We start from the raw sequence: 24,256 nt of genomic DNA, 5'->3' as shown, positions 1-24,256 counted from the left end.
TTGGAGAAGATAATGAGTCGGCTTAGCATCCACGTGCGACGGTTTCGCATGTGCGCAAACGCGGAAGAGGAACCAATAAAGCATATCATGCTTAAAAATCATTGGTGTACTTTCTCCATTTTGCTCCATCTATATCTTTTTCTCTTGTGCGGAGTAAAACAACGCTGATAAGAAAGTGAGGCAATCTTTGGCAGTGTTCTTACCTGTGCTGGCTTTGCTTCCATAGTTTTCACTAACTGTCGCAAAAAGGTGCCCTACGATTATGGTTTCGGTGTATCCACAAAAACACCCGAAATACACTGTTTTCTGGACTCCAGTTAGTCTGATAGTTCCGATAATGTAGGCATCGCTCTTCGAAAAAGTGTGCGATAGGTGTCGGTCGTGATGAGTTGCTTGTGAAACGCCTACGTATTCTAGAAGGGGCTGCGTTTGCTTGCATACGAATTTCTTACGTTATGGATCATCGAGGAGCGTATTGGAGCGCCAACTGACAACTTCATTCTGGCTCGGGGTTGTATTCTGTACTTTCTGTATTCGAGGGGGATTGTCACGCGTATTAATGATTATCTTCGGACTCTAGATAAAAGGAAATCACATAGTCCTGGAATGCATAAGGTTAACTGTTCTCAATGCTTCGCATTTATTTTACGAACACTGCTGTAGAGGAATCATAGCAACATGGAACGAAAGTGACACACGACGAGCTAGGAGATGTCCGACGTGTTACGGTTCACTGTGTGCGACGAAGAATGAAACGGATGCCAAGCGCCTGCGTCTCGGCGTGTCTAATCGTGACGCTCGTCAGCATGAAAAGAGTTGTTCGTTAGGTGTGTGCGACGGGATTATGCACCAATGCAAATCCTACTATCCTTTGTCCTACGTTCACCCGCTCTACGACAGGCAGTGGTTTGTCTCCGCATTGCTCTGTGTGGGTTGACCCGTCGTGTCCTGACAAGGCCCTCTACCAGGGAGCAAGAGAGAATGAGGTTACTCGGATGGTGGGGCGTATAAGAAAACCAACGAGCCGCCGCGTGCAGTTCCATCTTCTCTGCCCTTGCGTGTGGTCACGCTGAACGTTCCTATATTTTTTGTCTTGGAGCGCACCGTTCACCCGTAATGATGCATCAAACTTCTGTTATTCTTTTTACATGACCTCGTCTTCCCTGCGGGACCCTGTCAGAGGGTCAGCCTGGTTCGAGCTCCAAGCAGACGCTGTTGAAGGTCGCTGAAACCCCGTCCCCGTAACGACTGGTGGCAGCTTTACCAGACGAGACCCCCCCGAAGGTCCCGTAATATAAATACGTTCCTACACAATGCACCGCCACTCGACTTGGCTTGGTTATTGAGCTGCAAGTGCACGTCAGTGTCAACGTGATAATGCTAGCAGTGCGGTGCAGTGTATCTTAAAGCAACGTGCCCTTCCCCTCGAACACCTTCTTATATGTAAACGCTGAAATCGCCTCCATGCTAGTAAACTATACTTCGCTTATCGCCGAGGAACGTTGTTCAAGTTTAGTGACTGTACATAATGCGGCAGTGTGATCGAGCGTATATCCCGCGTATTTCCGGCAACCACTTCCCTCAGCGTCACTGGGTACATATTGATCAGCGTGATGACTGGCCTCCAATCGCTTCCAAAATTTGTTTCGTTTGACTGCCAATTAAAACGGACACAACATAAGAAGACTGGATCTAAACATCACTGACAGTTTTCTGTGGAAATGACGGGAAAGCTGCAGCGTGTAGTGCTTCGGCACATATGTTGCGGCGCCATGTAGTCCGGCAGAGTTTTGACAGTTCTTTCGGCTTCTCTGAACAGATAACTAAATGAGCGTGTAGCTTCAGTACCATGGTTTCGTCTTTGCTTAAATGCGGAAGAGGAGGGTAGAGAAATACGTCATACTTGACAGTCAGTAGGGCACCTTGTTTTACTTTGCTGTTGTAATTAAATCAGATGTTGAAGCTTTCTTTCCCGCAGCCTAAATTAACGCCGATGAAAATGTAGGACCTTTTTATTACGAGAGCAATTATATGGTCACTCCAAGCGCATTACAGCCGTCAGCGTCTCACCGTGAGGTTCCGTATAAAGTCCAAGGGCAATAGCACCGTCGCCGCGCACCCTACGCTGTATGTGGGCGTGAATCCGTGCGAAAGGAGCCGACGATGGCGGCTCAATATCACCCGCGCGAAAGAGAGGAAAGCGGGCAGGAAGTGCGCAGTTTTCCGTCGTGCGCGAGGCACCGCAGGGGGGGGGGGGGGAGGAGGAGAAAGAGGGGGGTGGCGTTCTACTCCGGCTGCAACTGCGCATGTGGCGGCTGTATCTTGAGAGAGATCTGCGTTAGGGGCAGAGTCTATAGATGCGTCGGAAGCTCGTAGCTTTGTGCGTGTTGTGTGTTCTCAGCGCTCACTCTGCGTTGAAGCGATAAACAGTACGAATGTCACTTCGCTCGCTGCTGCTGCCGCGTTTCCTAATGCTAGCGTTTTGACAGCGCGTTTCCGCGGTCGGCGGTGAGATGTGTTCACGTTTGCTTGTGTGCGCGTTACAGCATGCTTTTTAATTTAGTTAGTATATCTATGTTTGCAAGTTCTTACGGCCAATAAAGCTACTCTCCTTACTTCGTACAGCTGTCGAATAATTTACCATCGCAATAGATGCTCCGCCTTTCGGGCGAAACTATTGAAAGTTGTCTGCGAGTATAAAAATCGCAGAGCGGCCATCGCCCAACGCAAGGTGGACGCACCGACGCCAGATGGCGGGATGTCGAAATCACGCAGAAAATGCGTTCCACGTAATTTAATTTGACGAGCGGTTTCGTACTTCACTCTAAGAAACCGAGTCGGTGGGCCAAGTGGAGGAGTTTAAAATAGAGGAGAGCTCGCCGGTTCGTGAATCCTGCAATCTGTCACTGATATGCATAAAGGCAGTGTAGAAGTGAACGAGTTCGTGCTACGGGAGCAGCGGCTGGCCATGGCAGAAAGTACTACGCACTGACCGACAGCCTAAACTGAAGAAATGCAAACTCACAGCGCTTGCTATTCGGAAGGCATCAGTGTCACATCGCTACTGATAGTGTTATGGCACAGCACTTAATGTCATAGCTCCTTAGCTCACGGTTGTGTAAAAATTATAAAGATGGTTTGTGTTCTGTTCAGTCCTCTATTTCCTACAAAAGTCACGAACTATCCGCTGATAACACTTAACGTCGCAGCTCTCTATGCCAACTCGTACCTCGGCTATACCCAATCCAAGTGTTCACAACGTAAAGTTTCAGCAATGAAGTTGTACTGTGCAGCTCTCAAACACATGCAATAATCTTGCCCACTCACACGCACACGCTCTCCGCGAGGCTAAACAAAAGCTTTATTTTCGTTAGTCGCTACACATGGACGTGTCGGCCGGGTAGTGCCAAAAATGACTGACAGCGATGAGAAAATGCAGAAAGCAAGGTGATATTGAAGTGTCACGTACAAGAAACTTTTACAGTGTAGCTTATTTTCTCTTTGGCCTTGAATATGTGCAATCCCTAAATGATACAGAATCCTTGTACATAATTCATAATTGTATTTCGGTATGTTTACCACATTTAAATGTGGTACAAGAACCATGAGTACAACTAGGAGACACAGGCGACTACCACAGTGCCTCCTTCGACCATCGCTTCGTCTTTCTTTGCGTTTTACGTAAATATGGTCAACCAATACCAACTTCCCCAATTTGTTGTTTTGCTTAAGCGCATTTAGATATGTCTCGAAATTCTCTGTGCACACACCTGCCATCACCATTCATGCAAGTTTACCAAGTGCGCATCTTAGCCACTGGGCGAAATAGAGACAACTAGCCTAGCAAAACGCTCTCTTAAAATCATTTCTCCTTTCATCCTTGTGACACTGCGCAGACTTCTCACAGTCGGCACCCACCTGATTTGGTGTTTGCATTTTGGCATGACTTGTGAAGTGAGTTGCGCATATATATAAAAACAGCATGAGATTAAAATTCGTACGTTTCCTGTGCAATGACAAGAACATTGCATTATATATTACACGTTGCAGTGGACGAAAATAACCACAATTGTGTGCATCGACGTTAGTTGTATAGCTAGTTAGTTAAATTGGATTTATTGGCGCAAAAACGACTAAGGCTGTGCTGCGCCAGACAGAGGGTGATGAAATCTCGTTAGTAAATGCAGCATACCCCGCAATAATTAAAGCTTACTGAAAAAATCTGTTTCATCTGAAAAGCCGATCTCATCAGTCTGAGGTATCAGTGCATCATCTCCAAACATCAACATGGAGTGAAATTGGGTGTGTGACTTGTACAATACATGGACGTACCCTTCTCCATGCGTTTCGAGATGTGGACACGCGATTAGAATGTGTATTACTGTTAACGGTTCATGGCATTTGTCACATCTTGGTTGTTCCTCCAGTCCAAAAAAGTAATTATGCTTGACTCGCGTGTGGCCTATCTGAGGTCGAGAAAGAATTACTTCGTTAGTTATATAGCATTTAATTTGTCGCTTTACTAATACTTCGCTTCGTATAGATTCCGACATGTGCGTTGTATCTGCCTTATTTATATTTTTTTCTTGTCCTGGAGGTAACTCCCGAGGCTCGCTGCGTTGGCACTGGTGTTTTCGGTGATTTTGGCGCTGTCACGATAAGAGCAGGCAGGGATGCCAACTTCTCGACCATCCGTATTGCACACTGCAGGCGGCTCGCCCTGGGCGTGCTGGTGCAGCTGGTGCCGTGCCTGTCCTGCGTGCAGCTCGTTCTGCTGCGAGCAGTCCAGATAATGGAGGCCTTGGTGGCCGACAAGAAGGCGGCGAAGCTGGCGGCGCTGTGGATGCTCGGAGGTCACGTCGTCCTGTCGGCAGGCTTCGCCTCTGTCACGTGGCTGGCGGGACGGCGACACCTGCTGCTCCTCTCTGCCGTTATGACAGCCATGTGTGTGGCCTTACTGCGTCCGCTCGACCACCTCGCGTTCAGGTGAGAACGGCGCTGGGCAGCGCAGAGCGAGAGGTAAACGGGAAGGCTGGGAAACACGGTTCTTTCTCTGCAGAGACGCAATGAGTCGAGCAACGGATGCAAGTATTAAAAGGCAGTGGGAGGGCGTAAAGAAGAGCGTAACTGGGTTCCTCATTGTTTTGGCAGTGAATAAGCTTCAGCTGGTTCTTTCTATAGTGTGTATTTGTGCAAGAATCCAGCAGGTGGCTGCAATGAACGTGGTTGCTCTGGTGACGTTGCGGCTGAGATAGAGGCCGTAGTGGTCGATAACATTTGCTTGTGGTTGAGCAGTCCTAGTCAGAGTCAGTCCAACACCACTATGCGTGCTTGATGAGTTGTTCCCAACAACGGTTTTGAGTGTAAGAATTCGTCTCAGAATGCGCGTGATAAAAAGGCGCAACACTAGTGTATACTAGGGTGTACTACTCGGCATGGATTGACGAATCTTGGATTGTTATCGCTGCTGCTATTCAAGTTGAAGGTAATGAGTTGGTGGAAAATTTGGAGAGCCTCCATAGCCATTTCTTATTGCTCAGTCCTCTTTAACAACACTGATGATCGCATGGAATATTAAAGATAGTTATAGTTATCACAAATCTTATCGGTCTTATTATTCTTACATTGGTCATGGGATTATAATTTTCTGTATTTGTTTCATGGAGCGAATCCATTCATTGGCCAGTCTGTTGAAGGAACACGCCTGACCAATGCATAAAGATCCCATGCGCCTTTATTGTTGACCCTTGGTACTTTGCTCGGGCACCATTGGGATTGATAACTGCGCGTGCTACCGAACATACAAACCTCTGACCAACCGACGTGTACCAAACGCCGGCGCTCCGCAGCGTCTGGTCCCGGGAGGAGTCACCCGGACAGACCAACTGGCCCGGTGTGCGGGCCGTCGGCCTGCTGCTGGCCAGCTACTCCATAGGGCTGTGCCACGTGCCGGCGTTGCTGGTCGCCGAGCTGCTGCCCGGTCGCGTGCGGACCGTGGGCGTGGCGGGCGCCTGGACGGGGCGCTGGCTGCTCGCGTTCGTGTTCGTGCACTTGGATGGCTGGGTGCTGACGGCGGCTCGCTACAGCGGCTCGCTGCCGTTTTGCGCGGTGCTGCTGGCCTGTGCCGTGGCCGTGTTCGCGCTGGCGCCCGAAACCGAAGGCCGCACACTCATCGCCATCCAGAAGGAGCGCTGAACTGTGGGCCTTTTTTTCGTATTCAAGGGACACCCGCAGTGTCGAAATATGACGTATTTAATTTGAAGAAAACTTTCGTTAGTATAGCAATAGACTCGACCGTCTGGGGAGCCACTCGCAGTGTTCAATTATGTTCACATGTTTTGATTTTGATCAGTACATTTGTTTGTAGCGAGGAAATCGGTCACTGTAGCTACGACGTTTTGATCCCAAGCCAAAGAGAAATGCGCGTGGGCTGAAGGCAATAGTACCGTGTGTTGCTGTTGTGTAGAAGCTGTGATTGTACACGTACGACATTGTCAGCGTGAAGTTTTGTTTATTACCGGCATTGATGACAACTTTCTTCACATCTAATTATAAAGCTTCGATGTGTGTACCGGTCCCAAAAACAGCGACAACCTGATTTATGGCGGTCAGGTAGTACTACTTCCTTTTTGGTGCTATGTTTATTAGGAAACATCCTTTGCGCGTTATTATCTGTAAATACAACTAGTTTTACGAATGTCTAGCATGACTTAAGCAACGCTTTATTTTTTACTTTCTGATGTTGAACCAAGCGCACTCTTGTTACTGCTTTCATAATTGACATATGAGGTAAAGAGCAGAATCAATCCTTCCGTAAATTCAACATCAACGTCTTCTAAATTGATCGTTGAAGAGAGCGAAGCCTTTTTTTTTTTTAGACCCTTGTCTAAATAACGTGGTTCACTACGTACCGAAATAGTTCATGGCCCGCAAAGCTGGGCAACACCGACAATTCATCATTCAGAACATACTGCTGACGAGACTCGCCATCTGGTGTAGGGTGCTACGCACTATGAAAGAACTATTGAACATATTTAATTTCGTAAGATATATTTTGTTATGTATTTGATTTTGCCTTTTCCGATGAATTACTTGAGATGGATGTTACTGCGAGATGAAATTGTAATGCTAACTTAGATGATTATTGAAGTTGCGGAAATCACTTTTTAACTGCATACTTCAAGGCACATGTTTACGTAGCACCGTTAGAGCCCGAGAGTAAATGAACCATATGCACTAAACGGACACAGTGAAAAGCTTCGACTTCGAAATACACGTACGGCTACAAATGTTTTGCATTATAGTTCACTGTTCCAGACTCGATAAAATACAAAGTAATACCAAATCTGGGACAACGCTAAAGAGGGACTCATGATAACCATTCACATGACGTACCATTCCCAGTCCCGCAACTGGAACAACGTTTATATAAGCAGTACTCGTAGTGTGCCCTTACTACAACGCAACTTTGCACGTTCAGTAACTGTTGTCCCCGTCTGCCCCTGCAGGCGGGAAAATTATCCTACGTAGTCGTTCGAGTTTTAGGTGTTATGGTAAAATTTGTAGTTCTCCAGTGCACCAGACGCGTGAGTCAAGTATAAATCCTCTTAAATGTACACGTCGACAAGAGAACCTACAGGAAGGATTTTGATGGGCGCGAATTCTCTTACTTCAGTTTGAACGGGGGCTTACCGTGTGTCGGCGCTTTAAGTACGCGGGAGCTCGGAGAGCGAGCATCAGGCAACCTACAGTGCGGTGTCGTAAATATTGAAAGCTAAGGAGCTGGATGATATTCCTCGGCACTGCCCGCTTGATGACGTAGCCCATCTGTTTTTCAAATTTAACAGTACTTTTCAGATTTAATTTTATTTACAAACGCGATTTTATAATGCCATTAGCAATCTTTGCCTACTTTAGTCAGTTGAATCTGTGTCTGTCCGCCTTTCTTTCTTTCTTTCTTTCTTTCTTTCTTTCTTTCTTTCTTTCTTTCTTTCTTTCTTTCTTTCTTTCTTTCTTTCTTTCTTTCTTTCTTTCTTCGTCTGTCTGTGTCCGTCCGTCTACGAGGTATGTGGTCATGATCGTCATGCCGCCGTGGTCGTTATATCGTCGCCATTCCATGTTTTTGTCATCTGACTCGTCTGGCAATCGTCATCACGCCATCGTTCGTCAAAGAGTCGGTGTCATACCTATGTCGTCATGACATCGTCATCGCGCTGTGGTCTTACCATCACTCAGTAGACCATAGATATGACCGCTTGGCGCAAACAAGGAAAAACGGGAGGGACCAAGCAGAGCGCCAACTTTCGACTATTTATTCTGTATTGTATATCATTCAATGTATACACGCAAGTGAATGCGCAACATACAGGACAGCTTCAATCACGCAACCCCCTAATCACAGCCGGCTATACGAAAAACTTTCTTTCTGCATGCAAAAGTGAAACTGGTGTGTCGCTAATACAAGATGAACCTCGCCCTTTAATATGAAACGGCTCTAACAATTCACGTGCCGTGGTGTCCCTGCTTTTGCCAAGAATCCGTATCTTGTCCAGTCGTGGCTCACACGGATGTGAAGTGCAGTGTTTAGGCAAATGTGCTTCATCTTCACCTTTCAGCGACAGCTCACGTTGCCGCGCGCGCTCAGCGCCAAGCGATCATATTTATGGTCTACTCGTCAATATGAGCCGACTAGCCCGACATGTGCGTACTTCTGGTCTTGCCACCACCGACCCTCCAGCAACTTCATCCCATTGTCTTCATGCCGTCGCCATCATGCCGCCTTCATCGTTCCAGCGGCGTCATTTCTTCTTCGCCGTTCTATCCTAATCATGCTGTCGTCATTCAGACGTAATTACGACGCCGTTGTCATGCCATTGCATCTTCATACAGCCGTCGTCGTGCATTCGTTGTCATGCCGCCGCCGTCATGCGGTCCTGGTCGATCGTTATCAATCCAGCTTTGTCATCCTGTAGTTTTATGCCGTTGTTATACCATTGTCACGCCACAGTCGTCATAAACTCGTCGTCAACCCGATGTCCTAATGCCGTCGTCGTCACACTGCCGTAATTATACCATGGTCATTATTTCTGATTCGTCATCCCATTGTCGTCATGGCGTCGCCGTTATACCGCTTTCATCATTCCATCAGCGTTATACCTAATTCTTTGTCATCCCATCCGTCTTTTCTGATTGACACTCTACGGGAGATTGATAAAGAAGCTGGCGGTTAAATCTGGTTTGCCATGTAAAAGCTTAAAGTAGAAAGCAAGCGAAGACGCGGCAATTGCGAAAGTGGTCAAAAAAAGGCACTTGACGCTTTCGAACACTGTAGCAAAACGTTCGCGATATTGTGAAAATGCTGGCATGAGTTGCGAACACGGTGGTTCTGCTGGAGCAGGGAGTTGCGAGCAAGGTACTGCTGCATGCAGTAGGGAGCCCACTATATTACATAAAAGATAGCTCACTCGGAGTTGAGGCTTTTAAAGACTCTCCTCCAGCCTCACTTTTTTTTTGTCCCAGCTATGACGTGTTAGACAAGCGCACGAGAGCTCATAGATGCAAGCCGTTGAGCAATTGTTCCTGACCTTCAGTTAATCCCGCGCACAGATTGACGTCATTCCGATATTCTACCTAACGGAGGTGTGAAGGTTGTTGACACGTGCAGCCTGTTCTGTCGTCGATTCTTTGCCGACTTCATAGACACGTGATCTTAAGCGAGAGATGACCGAGCGGAGAAGATGAGCTGCGCTGCCGTAATATGAATAAAGGAGGAGTTTCATATTTTTATGCTACTTTTCATCTGGGCTATTAAAGGCATTTCGTAGAGCGCAGAAACGTTATAAAATGAATTGCTTTGCTTTGCAAGATTGGAGAAAAAGACAAGGAACAGCGTTCCTTGCTCGGCTTTCCCTTGGGTATGTTTATGTCCTAATTCGAACAACTAATAAAGAAATGTTTTCAGATGTCTTTAATGCGAATGGTTAATATATATATGTATTGTATATGCGTTTGTAGCGTAGTGGCAGAATAGATATCTTCATAGCATATGTGTTCTTGGTCCAATCACGTTTTCGTTTCCGAGGAGGAAACAAATATCCTGATGCCCAGCTCATATGTACTTGGTGCAGCAAAAAAGGATTACGCTCAGTTGGAGTCTAGGCTAAGCTTGGTAGATTTGCCTAAATAGGAACGGAGCCGACCAATTCAGTGAGATCGCCGCTTCGCGTTTTCTTACGTAACTACCTAAATTTGGTTTGTCATCTCAGATCAATCGGTTATATTTCTAAAACGATACTAGGTACCGGTTTCGTGCTGAAATAATCTCGAGATCACCACTGAGGTCAGATTCGAAGAGCAACAAAGCAGAAGTGCACACCTTTATTGTATTGCTCGCGAAAGTCACGTTCAGTAATTTCGCAAGCAACATCAGTGCTCTGGTAGGCACGAGCACAGCAACCGCCGCCCTCGGCATTGCCTCGGAGGACATCGTAGCTCAGAAGTTGCGTGCCTTGTCGAGATTATCACAGCGAGTGTCACCTCTCCAGTGAATGGGAACATCCCCAGGAGGAGACGGAAGGCGTCCACCGTTCCAGAAGGACTCCTTCGGGCATGTGACGCTGTGCGGCTAGTCTTCGTGCGGTCGGTTGGTGTAGGCGTAGAAATAGAACAGCGCGAGCAGGGACATAGCCGTCAGCGCCAGGAGCAGCGTCAGTGGCAAGCGCAGCGGAATCAGCATGCGCACCGTCAACTCCAGGAGGTGGAGCGGCGGGAGCGGCACGGGCTGCGGCTCGCTGCTGACGCGAGGCAGCGCGACAGCTAAAGCCGGTACCGCTGCCGGCTCGTGCATGCTGGTGTCCTGCGTTTATGTAAATTAGGTCGTTTATTTATTGCTACTCTGCTGTCAAAGAAAATTGACGTCAAGTGCAATCAAATAACAGTGTTCGTAGTCCTTCGCTGTTCGTTTCTGTTTCGCGAAGACTATTCTTATTATTTCAAATAGACGACATTGTGTCTTGTATTTTTATTTCAAATAATACTATCGCAGAATATTTCTATTCGGCGTAATCGCATGCGTTGGGCTGCCGAGAGTGAGGTCGTGGGCTCGAATGCAAGGACGTTCGTCTGCTGCTGCTTGGGTCGCGCGCCAAAGAACCATCGGAGGGCAAAACAAATCCGGAGCCTTTCAGTATACGGAGTCCCTCATTACCCTCTGTGCGCGTTGCTGGGTTAAAACCTACTTGTGTATGTGGCTTCCTCGGGCCCTAAACGCATCGAACTAGATCAATAAATAGTTATTTATTTGCAGTTGCCCAAGCCGCAAGGCATACATGACAAAAGGACGGATGACTATAAGAAGTTAACGTAGGTGTAAATGAAAAAAGAAACCAAAAGAAACGACAACGTCACAGGCATCAGAATAAAAACAAACGGGATCACGGAATTAACCCCAAAGTCATTTGATTTAACGATATCGGAGAGAATATAATGATTCTGATCAATCGACTCTTCTGTGATAGAAACTTAATATGCGATATTTGCGAAATTGGAGCAAGTGAGCGTTCATGGTTTAAAAAAAAAATTACGGGGATATTTTATTCAGATGTAGAGAGCAATAACTTGCGGGAACTAGGAAATTCGCTTGTAAATCAACGGCACTAGCGCTAAGCTTTCTTGGGTTGCCGTTCTACGCAAATTCTTTAGCTCCGGCTTTTATATCTTCTCACAACAGTTACGAGAGCGATGATTATTTCTAGCTACCAGCAATACGCACTTGTAAGTGAAACAGCTTTGTAGAAAATAACTTTATTGCGTACGTTCAAATATACAAAAAACGATGACATAGCCACCACAAAGCTGACAAAAACAAAAATTAAGTCCACTACGAAGGCGACAATGGTAAAGAAGCTTTATACGTGTTTTGTCCTGATAATAAGTTTTTGTTCATCTTAAACTTGACAGATTTGAAGGGTAGCACTTCGTTGTCCTTATATGAGTGCTGCCATTTTTGAAAGAGAGACCACGGGCGGGATAAAGACGCGATTCCATTCCGATTGTTTTATTTTTCGTGCTTGGACAGCGGCCTGAGCGCAGCTCCACCTACTTATCATTGCGATCGGTTGGGTCTAAGCAATGAATGATAAATATTAAATATCTAAGATCAAGCGAGATGGGTGCTTGCATCATAATAGTCCAGACCATCACATTCTAAACATTCATTTAAAATTCCATACGTTTCGTTTTGGTGAATAAACCAATGAAACTCAACGGGAAATGTGTGTTTCAAATATGCGACCCAGGAGTAAGAAAGTGACAAAAACACGAAATTCGTAACGCACGAGAACTACACAGTAAGAAAATGCGACGGATTTGAAAATTGTAAATTTGGAAGTTGCTTGGCGCAGGAAACCAGAGGAGCAGCTACAAGCATTATGGATGCTGAGGAGAAATAGAAAGTCCAGCGACATCTGTTTCGATAATTATAGCATTGCCATTGGATAAGCTCTTAGTTGGAGCGCTGTCTCGTTGAACCAGAAGACTTCCCCGCAGCGAATGACACGTGCGGCGACGTGCCTTCGAATTCCGGCACCCGCTTCCCGGGGCGTGAGAATTTTGACAAGGTCTGCTCGACGCTAGATAATTGTTTATTAACAAAGAGAAACCCACGTTACTCGAAAGCAGGCAAACATTTGACAAGTTGTCAGACAAGTTTTCCATTTCACCGAAAGCAACGTGAGAAGTCATACGAACATTACCGACATTGTACCTTGGGTGCCAAACTTGAAAGAAATAAACAGAGGGTTGTGACCTTCTTTTTCATTTATTATTCAACCCGCTTCATCCGTGAAAATGGACATTCGAAAAACGAACAAACAAAAAACCTCTATATATTGGTCATGTGTGTTTTCAGTATAGTTTCGCTTTTAAGCGTTAGATTAACGAACACAAGTAGCAAGCCGAACTTCAGATGGATTGGTGGACACTGTTCTTAGGTTTTCCTTTTCTTAGTGCTTACGTCAGCTAAAACGCGTGATGCCGTTTCTCGGTGGATGGTGCTAATGGGAACGAAAGCGACTTTAGGTAACTGAAAGAAGAGAACAGGCACCTCGAAGTAAACAAAAGACTTGCAATCTTACCTTCAAAGCACACACTAGTCCTCATTAGCAATAATTGTGCTCTCTCAAGGTAAAGCAGCTTTGCCCCTAACAAAGTACAAGAAGGTTGAACATAAGTACGAGCCCCTATGGGACTCTCATTCTGCCAACCGCATGTATTGTTGTACTGCTGGACTTTCACGTAAGAATATACTTTAGAGAAGGCATTCAGAAGTTATCATCATCGTCATCAGAATAATCATCATTATCATCATCAGCCTATTTTTTATGTCCCCTGCAAGTCGAAGGCCTCTACCGGAAGTCTCCAATTCCCTAATTTCATTGCTGTCCTCGACTGCGCTTCCCTTCCCTTGGCACCCATTTCGTAACTCTAGTGGTCCATCGGGTACCTAGCCTACGCATTACACGGCCGGTCCAGCTCCATTCTTTTTCTTTTAATTTCAACTGCAACATCGGCTATCCCCGTTTGCTCTCTGATACACACCGCTCTTTTCATGTTTCTTAAGGTTACGCCTAACATTTTTCGTTCCATCGCTCTTTGCATTTTTCTTAACTTGTTGTCGAGCTTCACTTCCGAGCAGCCGCTGCAACTAAAAAGGACGCATTCTAAGTATCTGCTATTTCTGCTGCAGGTTAGTTTTTATACTTTTCACTGCTTCCTATGCTATTGTTCACGCTGCTCCATCACAAGTGTGTCTCTCGTGTTTGGTCTGTCTTCTGCAATACCCGCCAACATTGAACTCGCTAAAAAAATTGAGCATCTCGAATCAATGCTAAACAATGAGCATGATTCACTTGTCGACAGTCTGGCTGCTAAAAGTGGGAAGAGGTTTGATGATCAGGGACTCGGCTTTCAGCTTCTCTAGCTGAAAGCGTGCGCTTCATGAGCGAACAGTATAACACCTTCAAAGCGACATTAAATGAACTAGTATCCACTAACAAAGCGTTCACTTCTCTGAACCAAGCGTTAACAGCAAGAATCGCCGACATAGAACACTACAGCAGGATTAATAACATCGAAATTAAAGGCATTCCATCATCACGGAGGGGAATGCTCTGCGATTTTGAACAAGGTTGCTGTGCAATTGAGTGCCCACTTTCTTCTCGGAACATTGACACAGTTCATCGCGCGCCCAGCAAGACGTCGGACCAGAACGTCATTGTTCGTTTTTGTTCACGTAATAAGATCCTTCACAAGGCTCGTAAAGCTCGACTGCGATTCGCTCAGATAGGCTTTTTGGTAGTACAGATAATCGCATTTACATCAACGAACACTTCACAGTCGACAACAACCGCTTATTCAGCAAAGCTCTTGCACTAAAAAAAAAAGAGAACAAATGACAGTTTTTATGGACTGAAAACTGCCACATTAAAGCGCGTAAATCAACTGATAGCAGGGTATTCTGAAAAAACTCGCAGGCTGATTTTCACATCATCGCGCAGGCGTAGCTTATTGCTACATTTCTTGTCTTGTGGGTTGATTGCACACTCGTCCCCGAATACCTTTCATCATGTTTTTTCTATCACCAGCCAAAGTCAAACCATTGATTGCACCTTCTAATATATCTGTTCTTTATATAAATGCGCGAAACATGCGCAAGAACCATGATATCATTGCAGCATTCACAGACTCACTTAGTCATCACTTTCATTCGTTTGTGTTTCGGAAACATGGCTTGATAATGCGGATACTAATACGGTTGTGCTCCATGCCAAGCAGAATACTGCCACCGTATTTAGGATCGGTACGGTGGTTCCGCTGTATTTGTTTGGCCTCATAGTAAGTATAAGCTTAGGCTTGAGCTTTTTCTTAATGTAAATCACTGTGAATTGTTATGGATTGAAAGTGACTTACAGCTGAATTCTCATAATTGTAACTGTTTTATTCCTTGGTTGTGCCTACCACTCCCTTTCTTCATATATGCCTGATTTTTCTCAGTGAACACTCCATTGTTTTGCAAAAAATAATTCTTTTGAACATAAGCAAGTCCTAATTGTCGGTGATATTGACATTAACTTACTTGACGTCGATAACGGAAGTGTAACAGCTTATACGGAGTGTTTTGCTGGTTTAAGGCTAGAATCATTAATTACCTCTCCTATTAAGTGTTCTACTCAAGGTACCAACGCGCTTGTGGACCATGCTCTAAACTCATATCGCGCTAACTCCAAACTCTGGTGTCATAGATACTCATATCATTGACCATTTTTCAATATTTGTCTCCTTTTAGGCCGAAATACCTCAGTCCGAGCCTTGATACTTTTCCTCCAATTTTGACCGAGGGAGTTTTGTGGACACTTTAATAAATACTGATTGGCTTGTAATTAAGCTCCTGCATCATCCCGATGAAGCTCTTGAAAATTTTTGCTTTATCTTTCTAGAAGCCGTTCGCGCTAACACAACTACCGCCAGATTTAGGAAACTTCTTAAGTTTCGCGGTATAATCCTTCGGTAACGAAATGTTTACTGACTAGCATGAGAGAAAAAGAAAACCTACACAAGAAGACTAAAAAGAAACTGTTGAATGTACGCTTAGCGACGCGTTACGAAAATTATTGTAACATTCTAAATAACTTGCTAAATAAGTCTAAACGAGAGTATTACAAAAATGAATTTGCAAAACACAAGGAAAATCACAAAAAACAATGACAACGTTTGATGCGTTCATGAATTTACCGAAGTCCGGTAATACTGATGACAAAATAAATTACAACAGTAAAACTCTTACTGATTCTTCTAGCATTGCAAATAGGTTCAGTGACTATTTCTATAACATATACAGCAGTCGTCATATGACCGCTGCTTATCCCATTTATCGCTGCAATCATCCTTTCTTTCTGTTTCCCATAACGGCAAATGAGGTGTGTTCCGTGGTATTAGCTCTCAAGAATAGAAGCCTTGGCTTAGATAACATTTCTGCATTTCATGTAAAACTTGCTGCACCACTTATTCCTGATACACTTTGTATTATAATTATTAATGCTTTCAAATATGGTATTTTTCCCACTTCGCCTAAAAGGGCTGAGATTATTCCTTAACACGAGAAACGTAATAAAGCGGAGGTGTTTAACCATCGTCCTATTTCTATTCTCTCGTCGATTAGTAAAGTTGTTGAGAAGTTATTTTGTAAGCGCCTAAATATTTAACTAACAAAATTTAATTTATTGCAATCTTCTCAATTTGGTTTTCGCGCTGGCAGTTCGACTAACTTAGCTTTAATAGTTCTCACCGACTATATTCGTTACTTTATTGATACGGGTAACTTCGTTGATTCGGTATTTTTGAACTTCACTAAAGCTTTCGATACGATTAATCATACCGTATTTTTTACTAAGCTAGAAGGCCTGAGATTTACTGGTCCAGTACTCAAACTCCCAAACAGCTACTTGCATGATAGAGAACAAACAGCTTTTCTGGAGGTGCTTATTCTGATACTGAAGTCAAGGTGTACCATAAGGCTCCATACTAGGTCGCTTACTATGTTCCTGCTTATATCAATGATTTACGCGCGTGTCTCAAATCTACACATTGTGCTCTATACGCAGACAATATTACTATACCCGCCGTGGTTGCTTAGCGTCTATGGCGTTGGGCTGCTGAGCACGAAATCAGGGGATCGAATCCCGGCCACGGTGGCAGCATTTCAATGAAGGCGAAATGCGAAAACACCCGTGTACTTAGGCTTAGGTGCACGTTAAAGATCGCCAGGCGGTCGAAATTTCCGGAGTCCCCCACTAGGCGTGCCTCATAATCAGATAGTGGTTATGGCACGTAAAACCACATAATTTAATCAATTTAACGATACTACTATCGCGCTCTGTGACAGATATTTACCAACATTAATTCTTAAACTAAACAATGAGCTTGAACATATTGTTGCATTGGTGTTCTTCCCAATCATTTAATTATCAATCCTACCAAAACTCAATTCATGATTTTCCGATTTAGCCAAAGAATACTACCTGGCATGCCTGAGAACTCTAGATGGTCATCACATTTCCGTCTCCGACTGTGTATCATGTTTGGGCATCAAATTAGATTCTAACCTAAAGTTTTCTTAACAAATTGCTTTCATTTTGCAGAAGTGTACCTTCGGTATTAGAGCATTAATGAAATCAAGAGCATATTTCTCCAGCGACGCATCATTAGCATTATAGTTTGCCTTTATTCACACTCACATTAATTAGGGTGTTGTTTTCGGAGGGAATACATATTACTTTCACACCTCGTCTATTGTGCACTTAAAAATCCAAGCAATACACTAACAGGGAGTTTTTCGCGAGTGCTACTCTGTTACTTCGTGTAAGTAACATCCTTGTTATAACAAACTTGTTCAACTATCACGTAATAAATATGTTTAATAAATTACTTACTAAACAATTTTCATACGAAATCACTGATTCCGGATACCTCATCAATAATGATAGTATCAGGTTTGCACATAACGCCAATTTTCTACTGCCTATGGTTTATTTTAACTATGGAAAATGACATCATCATTCGCTGCTAGAAAACTGTGGAATAGTTCACCCAACACCAAAAAGATCTTCATCCTTTCATGCATTTAGTCATGCCCATAAGCTTTTTTACATGTACAACTAAGTTTACATCGTTCATTACACTACATTTGCCATTTGTGTGTATTGACAGTATTTTTATGCACTATATGCTTACATACCCCGAATTGTTTCCGTTAATTTTTTCCATGTTGTATTTTTCGCGATTGTCTTTGTTTCTTTTACCTAGCTTGCTCATCTTTCATACGTCTCTCCATATTTATTTTTAACCTGTTGCAGCTATTGAGTTTGGGACCCTCGTCTCTTCCCTAATTATTGTGTTTAAAGAATAAAAAAAACTGAAACTGAACGTCCATGTTTCTGCCCCATATGTTAGTGCCCTTAGAATGCAATGATTGTGCTTTCATTTCTTTTGCACGACAGTGGTAAGCTCCCACTCAGATTTGCTAATGCCTGCCGTATGGACTCAAACCCGTTTTTATTCGTTTGTAAATTTACTTCTCTTGATCAGGGCCCCTTGTAAGTAACTGACCTATATAAGGGTACTCCTGTACAGAAATAATATAGCTCGCTAAATTCGGAAGCTCCGTATACTTCACCAAGCTTTACTTTAGCTGCCGCCTTAGTGTGTCTCCTCTCTATGGTTCAAAGCGAAAACCTAAGCACAGGAACAGAAATTAAATAAGAAACTATGGTGTTTTCTCGTATGGGCTCAACGCCGTGGGCATTGCGACGGCGCCACGACCAGGATGAGAGATCAGATTAGTTTAAGTGCGCCGTTTCTAGATCACTGATAAATGCGATCGTTCGTGGATGATGCGTGACCTTTTCTGGAATTCGCGGCAATTTTTTCCTTTCCTATTCCTTAGCTCGATTTTCCTTTGTTCGCAAAATGCGAATAAAACTACTCGAAAACAACACCGAAAATGTGCTAGAGCTCTTTAAAATTACAATATGAGGATTTCAACGAGTAATATTAGATCTGGACAACAGACACGTTTATAGATTACTGGAGCAAATTAAGGGGAGGCGGGTGGATAGCTTCGGTGTATATGTAGATAAGGCGGCTCAATATATTCGCTTATGTTGACGTTTCGTAAATATTATCTTTGTTATACAATGCGAAGTGCGCCTTGATACGCATACGTCGTCATTTCATTGCAACGTCAGCATTTTAAAGGACAGGCACCGAAAATCCTGGTTAAACATTGCTAAGGCGTAAGGCTCAATCTCACCGGCGACTTGAGAAGGTCGCGCGACCATTTGCTTCTGGCGGCCAAAAAGCTACTGAAGGCAACTGATGCTTACACCGACAAGTCGCATTCCCGGAGATTGTCGATCTTAGCGAGAACTCTATAGGGATCTACTTCACTCGTTTCGCGTTCAGGCAACAGCCACGGATTTTCATTCGAACGAAGAGGAAGACGTCGTTATTGTACTGATGTGCCCTGCCACGCTAGCCGTGTCAGTTGTGGCAGCACTGAAGTCTCTGAAGAAAAAAAGCGACGCCAGTGCGTGCGCTTGTGCCTAAGTTCCCGATAAGCGATCGGCCACGCTAGCCGCCTCCTGCCTGAACTCCACGCGCATGCCGAGGACTATTATCGAGAGTAAGTTTGTAATTTGTAGTTCGCGCTGCACATAGTCATCGGTGCATAATTTTTTGCGCATTCTTTTGCTGATGTTTAGCTTCCTGCGAATACTACCACGTACATTCGACACGTTGCTAGGAGTGGTGCACCCCAGCATCACGAGGCAAGACACTATAGTTACATAATCTGTCATGGTGGTGTGAACTTTGTAATTACATTCCTGTAGTCTGACATAGTGGCTTGGACTTTGTATTTGATGCGACGCAGGAGGACGCGGATGAAAACACATGCTAACATAACTTTCGGCACGCCGCTGATTGGTTTAGCAGTATTGGTACCGCTGTCGTGCGACTGGAAAATTTTGCAGCAAGCGACTGGCCCAAAATAGTCGCTTTTCAATAAAAGCGGCCATTTGCGACCCTTTGCAACTGGTCGCTTTGCGACCAACTTGGTCACGCGACCGCTTTCAATCGCCAGTGTGAATGAGCCAGTACGACTCCGCTAATTAACGGCTAGAAAAAGCAAAGGTTAAAGTGGAAGGCAATAAAAGAACTTCCTATCCTAGCAATGCGTAATTGCCCCGATAAGATCAAATGAAACAAAAGAAAAGATCGACTAGATATGTCGAAAAGTTATCTAAAATAGCACAGCCAGTGTAAAGATTCTGCTGTTTCGCTGATGACGTTTTGTTGCCCTCAATGGACTTTCCATTGATATTCGATTAATATCACGAATGCTTTATTTTTTCGAGAGTATACCTGGTGTTCGGTGCCACCAGTCTTTGGCTGGACCCCTTCGGCGGCTGTCCGTCGTCGCAGTGTGCTCTTTGTCATGCTGCCAGGATCCTTCTGGCGGTTCCCGGATAACGGTTCGTCCTTCTCGGACGGGCTGCTGGGCAGGTTCGCCATGTTCGGGTCCGGCTCGGTGGGCGCTCCCGACTGCTTCTGGGCGTCGCGGTCGGCCAATTGAGCGGCAACGTACACGAATGGGTAATTGCACGACATACGCGTAATACAGCGTCGATACGATATCAATGTAACACCGAGTATATAGTCCTCCGATCTTGCGAGTCTCCAGGTCTCCATTCCCATTAAGTTCGACTAACTTTGTGTCACTGATGAGAATTCCGTGCTCTCTGAAAGCTGATCGTGCTTTGGAAATAAATGTTTCGCTCTTGTTCTCGCGGTGCAACGAAACGACTGCGGCCTATATAGAGAGCTCAATATACTGTCATCATCGTCTTCGCCGTCATCGTTATCTTCATTGAAATATTACCCCCCACATATACGACCACCAAATGTGGTTTCGTAAATGTTGCCACCTATTGTGCTGTGATGGCTAAGCTGGGGCATTCGGTACGACGAAGACCACTGTTACTAGGTCGTTCTCTTAGGTAGGAGTAAGATACGTGTTGAGCTACAAGCGCGACGAGCTTGGAAAAAAAGGAAGTGAGAAGTTGTTGGCGCGAATAATGTTAGTCGAGGTGTTTTGGGAAAGTTTGGGAATTATCAGTTATTTAATATGATTTCACCAGCGCTGTGGCGAGCAGTGTGCTAATGATCCCAGAAGACTTCCGGTAGCGCATTTTTAACAGCCGAGTTAGCCAAGTAAACATAAGTATTGTGTCCCATAGTTTGGCTATAGGCACATGTTCTTGATGTGTTTAGGTATACGTAACGTGCCCCTTACGTCATCGAGCTAAAGTACGCAACTGTCTTGTTATATTGCATTTTTGGATTGGATTTTCTTCCCTGAATTCTGAATTGCTTTTTCAATTGTAACCTCACTCCCCTCCTGAAGTCTTCGTCGATTCAGGGCATTCATAATAAAAAAATAAATATTTAGCACTAAAATTTACTTATCAAACGTAACCGGAGTACTTGCGGGAGCTCCGTTTGTGAGCACAAAAGGTTCATAGGAGTTTCTTTTTTCACACACACACACACACACACACACACACACACACACACACACACACACACACACACACACACACACACACACACACACACACACACACACACACACACACACACACACACACACACACACACACACACACACACACACACACACACACACACACACACACACACACACACACACACACACACACACACACACGCACGCACACACACACACACACGCACACACACACACGCGCGCACGCACGCACGCACGCACGTACGCACATTTATTGCTACGTGCTCTGAATATCGTCTCAAGCGCGGCTTTTATTTCGATAATGGTGCAATAAACACCATCGGCGCGCGTTTGTCGTAGTCGTGTCCCGCTCGACGGTGCATGCTAAGTGCCCACGCCAAAAAGACGCGAAGTGCGAAGCCCGCCCAAACGCCTTGGTGGCGGAGCCGAAGCAGCATTCTAGCCTTTCAAGGGTGATATGGGCGTTATGCGCACGCCACTATAAGCGCACCTAAGTGTTCCTCCTGAGCTGTTGTGTGTAGGAACTGGGGGAAGGGATATTGTGCAAGTGTCCACCTAGGGAACATGTCCATTTCGTTTGCTATAGAGTGCTGATTGGCTGGGGGCGCCTCTCTCCTTCTGAAAGTTAACCAGTGGAGCCAATCAGAACTTCAGCAGCAGACGAAATAGACACGTCCACTAGGCGGACACTTTCAGAATATCACCATCCCCTTTCCCCCCTTCCCCCTGGTCTGGGTGGAAGGTGCTGTAAGCGTCAAGGTAACGTCATCTATTATTTCATTAGGAGCTGACTAACAACACCTCGTAGGTCTCAATCATCTCGTGCTGTATCGATTCCTGTAACGCCAGTGGCGGCGCTCGTCATCTCGCCAGTGTAGGGAGCTATCGCTGTCATTGCTTTACCCAGTTTTCTTCTTACCAACGGAACAAAAATACTGAGGTTTAAGGAGTTGCTTCAGTAGGTTTCAATGTTACAAAACTAACTGCCAGATATCCAAATACATTTGAAAATTTGGCAATGCTGCTTAGCAGTGACAAGGCTTATTGGTCGGAGCATGCGTCTGTAACCGAATGGAGTAGATGGTAGCATCCACAGCTACTGATGGATCAACAAAAAAAAATCAAAAACAAAAAAAGGCAGATTCAGCTCTAGTTGACATCTACGTAAAGTGAAGCATTCTTGGTGTGGTTACCTCATGAATCTTGGTATGTTTGCGTATGAAGTGTGGTTTTCGAAGTACAAGTATAAATATTAGTATTAAAGAGCATCGTGTTATACGAAAAAGTGTTATTGTTTGAAGTGAATTATAGTCAGGCCGGATACTATATGCGCATGTTTGCGCGCAGTGCATAACACATTATTTATTTAGTAAAGTTTACCGCCGTGATCCATAGTGTCGTGTTACACTAGTGGTGTTCCTGATACGTCGGATTATTCTAGTGCAACTGCGGATTGAAACGCGCAGGCTTGCTCACAAGAAAGGGTGTCCTATGCCGCTCGTCGACGCCCGTGTGCGTGGCGTTCGGCGTTAGCGGTCAGATACGTATGCAAAGGTGCCTAAAACTTGGCAAGAAAGCTTCATTAAAAAAAAAACAGAGGGGGAAGGGCAGGGCACTTCAATACCTGCGAGACTAAGCATGCAGTATCCCGCCCCATTCTACAGCCGTATATATTGTACATTAGATTTCTTCTTTAGAATAATAGACGCCACAGCGAGGAGAAATTCGGCTGGGTGAAAATGTCCGCGTACACCCCAGCGAGGCAGGAATGATATTCGAACAACGTCTACACTCGTCGTTACAAGCGAACAGTGAAGTAAAATGAAGGAAATGAAAAGACGCACAAACAAACAAACAAAACGATAAAGAAACTGACACACAGTGCTGTATAGTTTCAACAAAACGTTTAATACGCCGGTAGGCATGTTTTTATACTGAACACCGCAACAAAACAAGTAAAGCCATGCATTTTTTTCATGTCGCTAGCACGCTGAGATCGTGCGTTGCATATATAAAATAAAGAAGTCAGGTCTTTTTTCCTCCTGCAAAAAGAGAGCATACACGTCTTTCTGCCGCCAAATAACCGTTTGCTTGAAAGAACAGCGCTGTGTGCGTGTCTTCTTTGTGGCTCTATTCGTCATATTTCAGCGCTGTTCCAGCGTAAGAGTGATTGATTTCATTGATTTGACTCATTCTTTGGGTCTAACCGCCGAATGCAACTCTGGGGCTATGAGACATACCGTACAATGCACGATGGGCTCCGGATTAATGTTGACCACCACGGGGCGGGGGGCACTTTCACGCTCACCTAATTCAAAGTACACGAGTGTTCGCACATTTAGCCTCCACCGAAATGCGACCATCGCCGCAGCTGACAGTCGAACCAACGACCTCGAGACCAGCAGCAGAACGCCACAACCACTGCAGCGAGTCCCTGCAACGATAACAACCAACAGGACCAACGCGAAGGCATGTTCGCTATTCTCGCTTAAAGGTTAACCTCGCGTATCTCCTGGAAAACCATCTCCATATAAATCGAGTTCTGTTTAGTTTATTATGATATTTTTTAATGTAATGACACCCGCCGCGATGGCCTCTTGGCTATAGAGTTGAATTGCTAAGCACGAAATCATGGGTTCGATTCTTAGTCATGGAGGCCACGTTTCGCTGGCGACGAAATGAAAAAGAAAATATTTCTGCTTTGTGTGCATGTTGAACTCCAGGTGGCCTAAATTTATCCGGAGTCCCTCACGACGGCGTCCCTCATAATATTTTCGGAGTTTTGACAAGTAAAATCCCAGAATTTAATTTATTCCTGTAAGGATGCCTAGTGCGGAAAGCTTTTCTTTTCAGATTTTGCATACTTTCTCACAAGTGTATGCGCGCTTGTAGATTTATCTGTTCGCCATCGTGCATTTTTTCTACATTTAGCTCAAATTTACGATAGATTAGACATTTCAGTTCTGCAGCCACAGCGTGTGTGCAATTGTTGTTCCATGCGGGAGGGCTCCGTCAGGGGTTGCTGCCTTTCGCCCTCCCTTTCCTAATTGCTAAGGATGTACTCTTGAAATAAAGGTTTGCAAGTCAATTCAA

The 24,256-nt window shown here is 44.8% G+C and overlaps 2 protein-coding genes across 2 annotated transcripts; one reads left to right on the top strand and one right to left on the bottom strand.

The window, feature by feature from the left end:
- Positions 1–3,412: 3,412 nt before the first annotated feature.
- LOC126542992 (uncharacterized) lies at positions 3,413–6,195 on the top strand. Its single transcript, XM_055076821.1, has 3 exons — positions 3,413–3,447; positions 4,711–4,986; positions 5,850–6,195. Exons 1-3 carry the CDS (start codon positions 3,413–3,415, stop codon positions 6,193–6,195), a joined length of 657 nt encoding a protein of 218 aa, XP_054932796.1.
- A 4,132-nt stretch (positions 6,196–10,327) lies between these two features.
- On the bottom strand, positions 10,328–20,475 carry LOC126544075 (uncharacterized). Its single transcript, XM_050191284.3, has 2 exons — positions 19,978–20,475; positions 10,328–10,855 (listed from the first exon to the last, which is right to left on the bottom strand). Exons 1-2 carry the CDS (start codon positions 20,308–20,310, stop codon positions 10,625–10,627), a joined length of 564 nt encoding a protein of 187 aa, XP_050047241.2. The 5' UTR covers positions 20,311–20,475; the 3' UTR covers positions 10,328–10,624.
- Positions 20,476–24,256: the final 3,781 nt, after the last annotated feature.

The sequence above is a fragment of the Dermacentor andersoni genome, chromosome 3 (assembly GCF_023375885.2).
Source record: "Dermacentor andersoni chromosome 3, qqDerAnde1_hic_scaffold, whole genome shotgun sequence".
Lineage (NCBI taxonomy): Eukaryota > Metazoa > Arthropoda > Arachnida > Ixodida > Ixodidae > Dermacentor > Dermacentor andersoni.
The sequence above is the reverse complement of the archived record's forward strand: the minus strand, read 5'-3'. Positions and strand labels throughout refer to the sequence as shown.